This window comes from Crocodylus siamensis, chromosome 1 (assembly GCF_052110815.1).
Source record: "Crocodylus siamensis isolate JL-2025a chromosome 1, ASM5211081v1, whole genome shotgun sequence".
In the NCBI taxonomy this organism is placed as follows: domain Eukaryota; kingdom Metazoa; phylum Chordata; order Crocodylia; family Crocodylidae; genus Crocodylus; species Crocodylus siamensis.
The window spans coordinates 27,273,547-27,286,446 of record NC_143395.1 but is presented as its reverse complement, the minus strand read 5'-3'; the positions used below and the strand labels follow the sequence as shown (position 1 = coordinate 27,286,446).

The 12,900-nt window shown below is 38.3% G+C and overlaps 1 protein-coding gene across 3 annotated transcripts in view; it reads right to left on the bottom strand.

The window, feature by feature from the left end:
- KIDINS220 (kinase D interacting substrate 220) overlaps positions 1-12,900 on the bottom strand; it is a 136,800-nt gene that overhangs the window by 74,968 nt on the left and 48,932 nt on the right. For all 3 annotated transcript variants that reach the window (XM_090032487.1, XM_090032498.1, XM_090032504.1), the window contains exons 14-20: positions 10,260-10,439; positions 7,004-7,169; positions 5,938-6,089; positions 3,200-3,489; positions 2,270-2,410; positions 1,467-1,710; positions 1,175-1,263 (exon numbers count right to left, since the gene is read on the bottom strand). In XM_090032487.1, the coding sequence (XP_089888613.1) occupies positions 1,175-1,263; positions 1,467-1,710; positions 2,270-2,410; positions 3,200-3,489; positions 5,938-6,089; positions 7,004-7,169; positions 10,260-10,439 (1,262 nt within the window). The remainder of the gene's footprint in view (positions 1-1,174; positions 1,264-1,466; positions 1,711-2,269; positions 2,411-3,199; positions 3,490-5,937; positions 6,090-7,003; positions 7,170-10,259; positions 10,440-12,900) is intronic.

Below are 12,900 nucleotides of genomic sequence, written 5' to 3'. Positions count from 1 at the left end.
CTTGGTCTGCCCCATGCCACACACACAGACTGTACACACCATTTGTGACACTTGTGCTATAGGCTGGCCACCCTTACACTACAGTATATCACATGTAATAGAAAGGGAAATGAGGTTATTGTCAATTCCCTGTCAATGCCCTGTCAGATCAGTAATTGGCTGCTATAGGTTTTATATTGCAAAAGTTTATTAAAAACTGTAAAAATATTTTAACAGAAAAGAAAACTCTATAACAGTCAACAAGCTGACTCATATTAGCAAAGTATAATGGATCAGCATAGTATTTTGTAAGAACACCATAATTTCTTTTTCTTATACTGTCTCTGCAAACAGCTAATACCTGCCACACCTGAAGAAAATCACTTTCTTTAATTTTTAAAATTAAGGCCAAAAGAAAAAAATAGCCTTTAAAATAGGCATACTGTAAGGTTGCATATTTTTACTTCATGTAACAGAGGGGCACAAACCCTCAGAGCATCCACACAGAAACTGATATATAGAAGGCAGGAGAGAGATGGTAAAGGAGTTTCACAACACTAGAAGCTCGTTTCTGCTTTTGTAGTTAAGGAGTGAAAGAATTCCTTTATTTTACTGAATACAGGATTGAAGGACTGTGAATCACTATTACAGGAGCTGTTCATCTTTACTGCGCAGGGTAAGGATTACATTTTTTCTCTTTGTCTAGCTGAGGAAATTACAGAAAAGAGCAAGCAGGCTGAATTATGCCTAAGTGAAGTTCAGCATCTATACTGTTCCCAACTGATTAGCTTGCAGGACTCCTCACCCCATACAACATGAATCAAGAAGTGCTAGACAGTACCAAGAGATCTACAAAGTAAATATGAATGTAAATCCTATTTACTTTAAAGACTGCTCTTCCTCTTGTGTCATTTTAACGTTTGAGATTAGCTAAGCACTCCAAACAACCACCTCCTGGATTTAAGTGTCTTAGCAACTGAGTAAACTCAAACTGCCTTGACTTTTGGTAGAGCCAAAGTTCACTGATCTATAAATCAGGTCCCCCCCACCACCACTTTGATTTGTTGTTTTGGAAGGATAGGCTTGAAAGCTGACATTGTAATAAGCTGACATTGTAATAAGTTTATTTTAATGTAGTTAAACAAAAGAAAAGTAGGTATATTTCAAGCACTTCCCCTTCTAGTATTTTTCTCACCCGCCTATTGAGAGCAGTTTTGCTGCCAAGTTTGGTCATCTCTCCAAGGCTATTCTGAGAAACCCTTCTGTCAACTTCTTCATGCAATCCTAAAAGAAGGACATTTTCCTGTTAAAAATATGTATATCATTCTATGTGTTTATTCCAACAAGTAAACATATTTGTAATAAACTATGAAATATTTGCAAAAGATAATTGCAAAATGCCACATTCTTACAAAGACTAAGAATGTGGTTTTGAGCTCATTTATTTTATGACCTGGCTATATGACTTTTGTACAGCACAACCTTACCTGTATTATCTGAATATGGAACATCTCCATTGGTAGTTGCAGCTACCATCAGCTTTTTTGCACTACTAAGACCACGACTGTTAAGAAAAACAGGCAAATGGACTATATTTCTCATGTAATCATGTCCATTTATATTTGAATCTCGTAGCACACTATTTAGATTCTGGTTAATTGCCTTTATAATGATGTGTGGGTCACTTGCAAAAATAGCAATAAATGGTCCTTTTGAAAACAGGACTCGTACCTGCAACAAGAAAAAAGTAGACTGAATTGTTGTTTCTGTGTACAGTTAAAGTGTCTCTGCATTAACATTGTACATTAATTTTGTTCTGGTAAGTTCAGAAAACTAAGGATGCAAGAACATGCTTTTTCTATATTACTTCTAAGTAAATATCAGAATATTACACATTTTAATGAGAAGTGTTTACATTATATGGTATCCAGAGAATAGTGAGATATATACCCAAAAATTGGGTATACATGATATACATCCCAAAATTTAAACTTAATTCTTAACTTCTGAATACTTTTCATTTAAAAGCTATTTAATTTATATATTCGGTATATGAAAAGCAGGGGGGGAAAAACCTTTAACAAAAAGGGCTAGTCAAGATCATACCAATGTGATCTGCTGATCTTGAAAGACTACATTAACACTAACGTGTTTAGTCTTGCATCATTTCTGGGACTTGCTCATAAGCTAGTATAAACCGTTACAGCTTCTATTCAAGCTAGGACAATCTGTATCAACTAAGGAACAACCAGTGAAGGTAAGGTCATCGCTACAAAATTATCAGACTCACTGTGTCTAGCATCTGAAGAACTTTGTCCTGTTCACACGCATCCAATCCATCAATGATTACAACAAGCCTTGTCTGATTCTGAGTGAAGCTATCAATGGTTTTTGCCATTTTGGCCATCAGTTCCACTTCACATTTCAGAACCTATTAAAAATGTAAAACAAAGGAAGACATTCAACAGAATGATCATAAACTAAGAAAAAGTGGTCAACTTCTGTTGCAATGAGCTTTTTGTAAGTCACCTTTTTCTAAAATTAATACCAAGGCCAATAAAACCATTAACTAAGCATTTTTAAGCACTGAAAAGGGAATTCATATGCAATAGAATTGAAGGGAATTAGGCTAAATAACCCCTACAAAGGGGATACAAAGTTTCTTCCTTGTGTTTTTTCTCCCAACTTAAGTAGGCTACCATATTCTAATATTTGTTTTTAATATTCAATTCTAAGATTTGTTCTAAGATATATTTTTTAATATATCAATTCTAAGATTTGTTTTTAATATTCAATTGGAATGGAGCATTAGATGAAGAGAGTAGAGATACAGCTCTTAATGGATATGATATTGTCTGTCACACAGAGATTGCAAATGGGAAATTATTTACAACTATCAAAGCTTTGCAAGTGTGGTAACTTTTGTAATTAAGGTTCTGTGATTTTATGTAATCATAATTCTATTTGAGACTCCAGCTTTTACCACACTATATAGACCATTTAGATAATTTATTGTCCTGCATTTTGTCCTTCTACTACAAAATAAAAATTGCAAACCAATAATGTATTCAGCCAATCAAGCTGGCTGATCAGACAGATTGTATGCAGTAGCTATAACTCTCAAAGCAAAACTTGTCATAAAGTTTACCAAGCTTGGCTTGATAAAGCCTTGTTTTATAAGAATTGCAGTACCCTTTATGATTCATCACACCACACTTACCTTCATAAACCCTTCACTTTTCAGCTTGTGAAGCTTGGAAGCAGCATTATGAAGACGTTTCCTCTGGGAATTCAAGACTGAATCTATTACTTGCCACCATGTACGACAGTTCAAAATAAAGGCCAAACCGACAACACATGCAACTGATATCAGTATAGCATTCACAGTCATGTTCTTTGGATCTATGTTAAAAATGGCCAGCAACGTGATCCCAGCAATAATGCAACTCAATATGAAGAGGAAGATAACAAAGGATGGGAGACAACAAGTTTTTTTCCATTTCTTTTTACCTATAAAACAAAAATATTTGAAGTTATCCATCTTTAAAATTTACGTTTAACTTGATACAAAATGTATTAACTTGATCAGTTTGTGAGAGGATCGAGTTAAGCAAAAATATCTTTGTATGCTTATATGCGATTAAGTCTGAACAATGACATACAAATCTGGAAAAATTCTTCCAACATAAGATGTATCCATCCTGATTTTCAGTTTCCTGTTTCTGTTGTCTCAAGAAATCAATACTGAATGCAGGTAATCTTTGTGAAATGGTTTGATTGTCTCTACTTCACCCAAGAACTTTTTGCACTTGTCAAAGCCAGGAGAAGAACATTACAGTCATTAACCATCAGGTATTTAGGGCCTGGATAGCTAATTTCAAGTCAGTGGATGGACAAGGAAGGCTATTTTAGATACACTGGGCAAAAATAATTTGCAAGATTAATATCCAGCTTCATGAGGACTGAAATAGGGATTCAAGTCGAAGGTAACTCCGAAGTTTCAGATCTAAGTGTCAGGCAGGATGAAGCTGTCCACAGAGATGAAGAAAGGAAAAGGAGAGAAGGCACATGGAGAACATAACTGAACGGAGTAAGAACTGGGTTGCAGTTATGTTATGCTTTAGCTGGCAGACAGGCAACCATAAAAAAAAAAACAATGTCTGAAAATAAATCAGCTGTTTTTTTTAGTTTTTCCAGGAGATAACAAGTGGGGAGTAAATCTGAGTCAAACAAAAGATGGCAGCTGAATGTTTATTTGTGAATAAGATTACAGAGATGAAGTGTACATGGAAAAGAGAAAAAAAACCACCCAAGAACAGAACCTTTCAATATCTGCACCAAAAGCCTAAGAATGCAAAAATAGGCAAGATCCTCTGAAGGATAAATTAAAGAAGCACTTGCAGCAGGTGGGAGAAGGTGGGGGGGAGAGAGAGAGAGAGAATGGGTTACCATATTTACTCACATCCTACACCCACTTTATGTCCTGCTTTTCTGCCTAGAATAGAAACATGGAGACACTAAGGTGGCTGCTGCTTCTTTTCCTTCCCCTTTGTCCCCTTCCTTCCCCCCACCCCTTCCCAAGCAGCCACATGACAGGAAGGATGGAGTCCAGTCTTCAGCAGCAAATACAGTTTTAATCCTTTCATAGCTGAACTGGAATAGGGACAGAGCCTAATCTTTAGCTCATTCCCCCACTTTTTCCAGCTAAGGCAAAAGCAGTCAAATCAGGTGTGAAAGGGTTAAAACTGTAGTTTTTGCCTGAGCAGAAAGAAGAGAGGGAGCAGGCTGAAGATTAGGCTCTGTCCCTATTCCATTCAGTCATAACTCCAAAATTTTGTTTTCATTCTGCCTTCCCCAAAATAAGGTGTTTCTCTTATTTACAGTTGTGTGGTATATTATAAAATACAGTACTAGGAAAGGACAAAGTCAAAGAAGTCAAGGGAAAAAGCATGTTAATTGGGTCAAAGTTGGCTAACAGGTCAAGAAGAATAACGATAAAGTACAGGGTCTGAGTTTTGGGTTGGAAGAGGTCATTGAGACTTTAATGAGAACAATTTAACTTGCATACAAAGGACAGAAATCAGACTAATGAATGTCTAGGAGAGAAACTGCAGATAAGCAACACCAGACAGCAATTTCTATGAGAGCGTTTGATTTGTCTAGCAATAAGAGAGAACGATAGTAGTTGGGGAAGCAAGTGAAGTCAGGGTTGGGTTCTTTCAGGATTAAAGATACTAAAGCAGGCTTTTACTGTAATAAGAAAGAGCCATAGCAAAGCAGCAGCACAGAACAGTTTCCTCAATGTCTAGTAAGTTCATCAACTAGATGAAGAAAACTGGCTAAAGCTGAATTCAGACAAAATGAAAAAAATGTCAGCACTGAATTGGGAAGCATTCTGAGAAACATGTCTTCACAACATCCCATGCTACTACGGATATATTCCCTTCTGCATGTTAAGTCACTTACCAACTTTAAAGCCCTTTTACACTCCTCTTAGTTCCTGGACATTCAAATAGCTATTACTGAAAAAAGCCCACCATACTCCATCTGTGGGAGCTCAGAAATCCACCCACTCTGAACATCACCTTAATGTCCTTTCCTCTGAACTTGTCAAAGAGGAGGGAGATAACTGCAAAGGAAAATAACTTCAGCTCAAGACAGACTGCTACCTGCATATATATAATTTTTGTTGATAACAATCCTTTAAAAAGTTATTTTAAGAAACTATGAGCTACCTGCACAATGTATGGAGTAGAAAGATTATAAAGGTGAAAGGGTTCTAAAGGACTTTTCTCCCCACAGATAAATGGAAGAAGTCAGAGCATAAGTCTTTCATATGAATTCCTGTCACCTCTAACTTATAGTTTAGATAATATACAGAGTGTGAAAAAAGGAACAATTTTTATGAGAGAGTAATAAAATGGAATAATCAGAAAGGTCATATAGGTAAATAAATACCTTGTGTATCTTCTGTCTTGAACACTCGAAAAAGCCTTGTTGCTAAGAAACCAAATTCCCTTTCACATGCATCAGAAAGGGTAGCAATCATTTCAGCCAATGAAGTTTCTCCTCCTACACTGGACAGTCTATTGTAGTCAGTAAACAGAAATCTGAAACACCAGGAAAAGAACATGTAATTTTAAATCAATTTTGGCTAGTAGAAATAAAAGCTTCCTGTGCCTCTTCAACTGAAGAATGCCGCTCAAACGGGGCAAAACAATAACCCTGTAACGATTTAATTTAGGATTATTCACAGAAGATGTTTCACTGATGTTAGTGCTTTAATCTTTTTCCTCTGCTGCCTCCTGTCTCCTTTCCAATCTTTCATTTGCTCTTATCACTCCTTCCATTTATTATGATTTTCATATTTCAGTGTCTCAGATGAAGTTATTACAAATATAATAGTTTAAAAGCAATTATTTTAAATTATTAACATGCAAGATTCTCTCAGACATATGCAACATGAAAAGCATCAGTGTTTCAGCAGTTACATGCTCTATTAAAAAGGCACAGGAATAATAAAAAAGCATAAAGTTCCTATATCACAAGAAAAATAAAAACTAAAGCATAAATCCAAACAGTAACAACCTAAATTCAAGGACTGTTCACTTTACTGAAGCAGACGCAATGCGACTTTGCATACACTAATATTAGGCCCTCAGTATAACAAACTTTACCAGTAATCAATTACATCTTGTATCTTACGTTACATTAAAATACATGGTACATATAAGAATGGGATGCTCTTTGAAAAAATAAAGTTAAAAAAAATTCTGAAGAAAAAGCTAGTCATACTGTTTCAAGTGATGTCAATGTGATAAATTTTTAAATGCTTTTATGCTTTTCCTAGTGACAGCATCATCTTCACACAGAAAATTTGACTTTACATTGATTTTGTTACCTTGATTCCATGCCAGAACCAAATAGTTATTAGAAAGAAAATAACTACACACACTTAAATGTTCCTACTGTATACAATATGATACCAATGTGAAAATGAATTATTTAAGAAAAAATATCTAACCTAACAGGTAAAGCTTTAGTGGTTTGCTCTGGTAATTCTGGTGGGTTTACAAACATCAGTTTGAGAAGTAGCTCCAAGTATCCAATGTGTCTTGCCAATCTTGTACTCAACACCCAAGCCCAGTTCCAGCTCTCTCCTTCTCTTTGGCCACCAAAATAAATCACAGCTGCATTAAAGAATATTAAAAAAAAATCAAGTTATAAAAAATTAAACAGGTAAAACTTTAATACTTCTCAAAACTTACAGAGCTGTCGAAGCCAAGTAGCTTATCTACAGCACATAGCATTGTTTTCTTCTGTCTAGTATCCAGATTTTTTCTGTAAGCAGTTAATTCAGGCTTTGCAAATATAATAAGTACAAGGTTACGCTGAACAATGGACCCCTGGAGCAAATGAAAAGCAGCATTTAAGGGCTCTAAAGGTGACTCTATTCAGTCTTTGTTGGCAAACAGAGCACTAGGTGTAATTTAAGCACAAAGGTAAAGCAATAAACCACAGGTGGCTCTGGCCACAGACAGATGTTACAGTTCTACCAGGAGAACCACAGCTCTCCCAGTAGAAAACACAGGTGTACAGGCATTCACATAGTTTCTCCCAGAACAAAATAACTTTTCCAGGAGAAAAACAATCCCTCTCTGACCTAAAAGAGGTTGCTCCTGGTAGAGTTTTCCTGGGAGAATGAGCACCTTTAGACTTCCCTGCCACCGCCTGACTCCTCCTGGGGACTGAGAGAAGTCAAACAGCAGGAAAATGCTCCCCCACCTTCCAGTGAGCAGGATCACCCTGGTCTGAGAAGGAAGGGGGTCAGGGGTGTACTAGAGAGAAGCTGCTGCTCATATCCTTTTGGTCCAGGGAGATACCAAGCCATGGGGAAAGACTCCCATGCCTTCCAGAGACGAGGCTCACCCTGGCCCAGAAAAGATGTGGAAAGCAGCTGCTCCCACCCCTTGTGTAGACCTAGGGAGCAAGGGAAAGAAGGAACAGCCACCCACTGCTTTCCGCACTGGAGTCCCTATTGTGAGGAGGAATTCTGCTGAGCTGCTGCTTGCTCCCTGCCTGGTCCTCAAACTGGAGTCCCCAGTCTGAAAAATGGCTGGGTAGAGGTTATCAGGCTGCTCCTCCACTTGCTCCCAGAGACATGGAGCAGAGCAGAGGAGCAGCTGCTCATTGCTCCCTCCTAGTCCCCAGACCAGGGTCCCCAGGTTGGGGAAAGGGCAAGGGGCTTTGTCCTTTTACTCCCTTCCCAGATCAGTCCAGGAGAAGGACTCCCTTCCCAGATCAGTCTAAGAGCTTCTACAAGAAGCTGTCACTGCTTCCTGTCTCTTCCCCCAAAACAGTCACTGCCCAGCTCAGGGAAGGGGCCGGAGGCTTTGCCCCAGTGCTTCCTCTCTTCTGCTCCTAGAGACCAGAAGTATAATGGAAAACTACTCCCTGCCAATTCCCCAGCCCCTAGTCTCAGGAAGATGCAGGGAGTATTTCCCTACCAGTCCACTCCCCTGCATGGGCCAGGAGGAATAATGCAGCTACTGCTCCCCATGCCTTCCCCAGACCATGATCACCCCAGTCTTGCCATCATGTAAACAGAGGACCTACTGGAAGGTAAACCTGAGCAGAAAACATTATTTAAAAATCAATACGACTGCTCCAGAGCCAGAGTCACCCAAAAAGGTAAATGGCAGGGGGCAAATTTAAGGCAACCCCCCAATAATTAATTCTACACACAGAAAATTGTAACTTTGCTATATAATTACAATATATAATTGTCCATGTGTAGAATCTAATCATTGGGGAGATTCTTAAATTTAAAGTAGTCTTGAATTCAGGTAGATATGGGAAATGTGTTAAAAACAGGTTCTAAACCACGTTTGTCTTCACAGTAAGTGCAGTTACTGAGAGAGACTTTTCACACAGATAAAAATATTTAAAATCTGTGCAGTCTACATTTAAGGAAGCTGGGTTATAATAGTGTTATTATTAAATTGTACCCAACTGTTAAGATTCTAGACTAGTATGTCCAGAACAGCAATTCAGGTAACTCAGAAATATACCATTCATGATATCTGGCATAACTGCTAATTTAGCACCCTTCCTTTCTAGGGAACATGCAAGTTGTAATTTAATTAGCTGATATGAATTAGTAAAGTAATACTGACTCATCATGTCAAGAGTTTTCATAAGAACGTAAGCGTCATAATTGGTCAGACCAGGGGTCCATCAACCCAGTATCCTGTCTCTGACAGTGGCAAGCAGAACATGCTTTAAGAGCAGGCGGTGTGGTCACTGGATCCAGCCTGGGTGTGCGGGGATTTAGCAGCAGAAGGCTTTGGCTGAAGGTGCTCTCTCCGTGCCACTTGGGGATGATTGCTGGCAGTGCCCTTCTGGTGATTTCTGACCCAGGATGGATCATTCCAGCCCACAGCCAAAAAAAGTTGTCTACCCCTGCTTTAGAGGGTAAATATATGAATAAGTTATGTCTAAAGTCACTTATCCCTGATGTCTTCCCTGGTATCCAACAAAGATGTTAGAGGATGCATCCATGATTGTTCTATTAGAACTCACAGAACAATTCTCATTCACAGATTTTACAGACTGGATGAGCCTCAACTGAAAAGTTGCATGGTTTCATGATAACAAGTTAGGGATCAGATTCACCAGTACATGAGGGCTGCTTCTTCCTGCTTCATAGATGCAACCTTAAATGTAACTGTGATTATTGAACTGTATGTCATAACAACATATCAAGCTGTTCAAATCTAATTAGATACTTTCCTTTGTCATGGCATCGTTACAAGGTAGAATTAAAGCGTAAAGGGCAGAAACACACAAATCATTCAAATAACCTTCAAGTATTTGGGCTTTTTGACGTTACATTGGCTTTTTGTAAAAAATTCTGGGTTTATAGTGTACAGGACAGCAGTAACATTTTACTACTATTTTATTATTAAATTATTGATATATACATTTTAGCACATTTTTTTAAACTCAGAATCAAACGGAAATAAATATAAATTATGGGAGCTGATTTAATGATTTTTTTTAGTTATTGTTTAGATCCACGCTACTAAAGTTAAATGTGTTATTTTCTGTCTTTTCTATGCTTATTCCTTTTGATTTTTATTACCTCATCCAAAACAATTCAAAACGGAACTTCAGGTTTAACTTTGTATTACAGAGATTCTTCAGTTTTCTGAAGTACAGAATTTACTTATAAAAAGAGAGTAAAAAGAATTCTAAAGAGAGACAAGTAAATGACTTACCAAAAAATATATACAGAACTGCTAACAAACTCAGTGCCACTGCTATTCCAAGCTTGGTGTCCACTGTGAAAGCAAGCAATAAACCCAGACCTCCACAGACCATGAGTGTAAGGAATACAATAAGCCAAGAGAACTGGAACAGAGGTTCAATCTGCTGTCCTGCAAAAGTTTTCATTTCATCTAGAAAAGAAAAAAGCATGTAGAGAAATAATACAAGTTAAGTTTGCTAAACTTTAGAAGTCAGAAAAAACAGCTATCTTTAAAAAAAACAACAAAAAACTACTATAATGTTTATGTACAAATTACCCAAGCATTTCCTGCCATGCCGACTGCTCACAATAACAATCATCATTGTACCCTGAACCTTCTAAACTCTGGTGCCAAAAATTAAGACTCCATCCAAACAAACCTAAAGTCATTCTAGTTATAATAATGTCTAAACACAAATGAGTCTTACAGATTTTCTGACCAAAATGGACAGAAAGTTTCCTATCTGCCAAAACCATGCCATAAGCAAAGCAAATCTCCTTCAACATATATTCATAGCATTATAACAAAAAAAATTAATCTCACTCCTATCTAGGAAATTGTGTTATCACCCTGGTAATATCTACCACAGTATAAAATCATGTAAAGCGAGGTGCTCAACCTCCAGCCCACAGGCTAAATGAGGGCTGCAGAGCCATTGCAGCCACTCTCCCCCATGGCAAATACCCAAGTCCCATAAACCTGGTGGAAGCCATGCTTTACCTCCTTCCCTGGCAGGGCCACACTAAGCTCCCCCCACCAACCCCAACAGCAAGGCTGGGCTAGACCCCCACACACACATGGGTGGGCCACCCCCCCCTTCCCATATGGAGCTGAGCCATGCTCCCTTTTCCCTGGGGGACTGGGTTAAGGTCCCTTCCCCCTTCCCCACCCCCCGCCCAGAGGCCAGGTCATGTCCCTCACCCCACAGAGCGGGCAAGTGAAGCCCCCTTGCCCCCTTGATGGGCCAGGCTCATGCCAGGCTGCCCATCCGCCCACCACAAGGACAGATAGTGGCCGCCGCACTGGGCCCAGGCAATGTATCAGAACCACCATCCAGCTTGCAGACAGATCAAGCATAGCCCATCTGGCCCAGATGTAGCATGAACTGAATTAACGCAGCTGATGTTAACATAGAGTGTAATAGTAGCAAACTGTAACCATGTTAGTCTTGTCCTGTAAGTAACCTGAAATCTCCATTTTCTATTCTTTTGCTTGACATAAGTGAATGAACTCTGCATGCCCTTTATGTATGAGCGCATGTGAAAGGAAGGATGGATGGTGAGAGAATGGCAGAGAGACAGGAAAAGAAGATTTAACTACGTTTGTAAGCAACAAGGCACCAAATGTGTTAGTTACCAGTCAGTAAACTAATTAATGATGGCTGAAGAATCCCTTTGAGGCCTAGGGCACGAGGGAGATAACGAGAAGGAGAAATGCACACATCCTGCCAGATGGGCAGCAAGGACACTCCAAAGCTGAGATACCAACTTTTACAACCAAACTGACCTCGGGCTGAGATAAGCAGAACATGGATGAGAAACAACTGCAAAAACAGAAATTGGGTATGGAAAAACCCCAAAATGCAAAACAAAGGATGCCAATCCTCATAAAAGACGACTCTGGAATATACCGGGTTGAGTGAGTCTCTCTCAACTGCTGCGTTCTTCAGAGCACACACACATCTGTTCACACCAATCCAGCCTGCTATCTGCATCTTCTCTCAATAGACCTGGATCAGACACCCGATACTCCTATTGAACAACTGCTGCTGGTAACTATAATACTTGAATGGAAAAGTTGTTTTGTGTTTGCATATGTCTGACTGTAATGATGTGTAGGATGATTTGTGTGCGTCTGTATGAGTGGTGTGTCTGGACCTCTATGTTTAATTAATTTAATTAATGTAATCAAAAAACGTGGCATTTTGCCTTATTCCCCTTTATAAAGTCCTGCTCTTGATTTGATAAATTGGTAATTCAAAATAACACTTGGAGGAAAAAGGTTGAGCACCACTGATGTAAAGAGTTAAGTATTTATGTCTGTTGTTCAATTCAGTTTCATTTAAACAAGAATTCCTTCAAAATGTATTTAGCAAGAGGTGCTAAGGTCATGATCTAGAAAGTGACTAAGGAACACAGCAAAGATGGAGAATAGAGTTCTCTTAAAAAGGAATAGCTATTTCAGCCAACATTGTCCAATGCTTTGATTATGAATGAGGGAATCAAGTGAATGGATGTCGTTATTGTGAATTAATAAGTGATCAGACATCTAGAAATTGCAAGAAAAATTATGCGAGATTCAGTGGTTAGGTAACAGAATAATTAAATTATGTTACAGTAATGTATCTTGGAATATAGTATTTAAACTTTTTATGAGATATATTAAAGAATTTCAGAAGATAGTTAAGAATTCAATCTGAAAATCTCAATGAGAAGCAGCAGTGAAACACTTACATAGGTTGTCTACTTGCTTTACACACCGAATGTCACACAAATTTTTAGGGACTTAATTTGCAGTTTTGTGGATTTGGCAGAGCTGCAAAAATTCAAGATTGTCCACAAAATCCACAAAATAAACACAAAATTGAATAAAAATAAAATGCCGGCTTCCC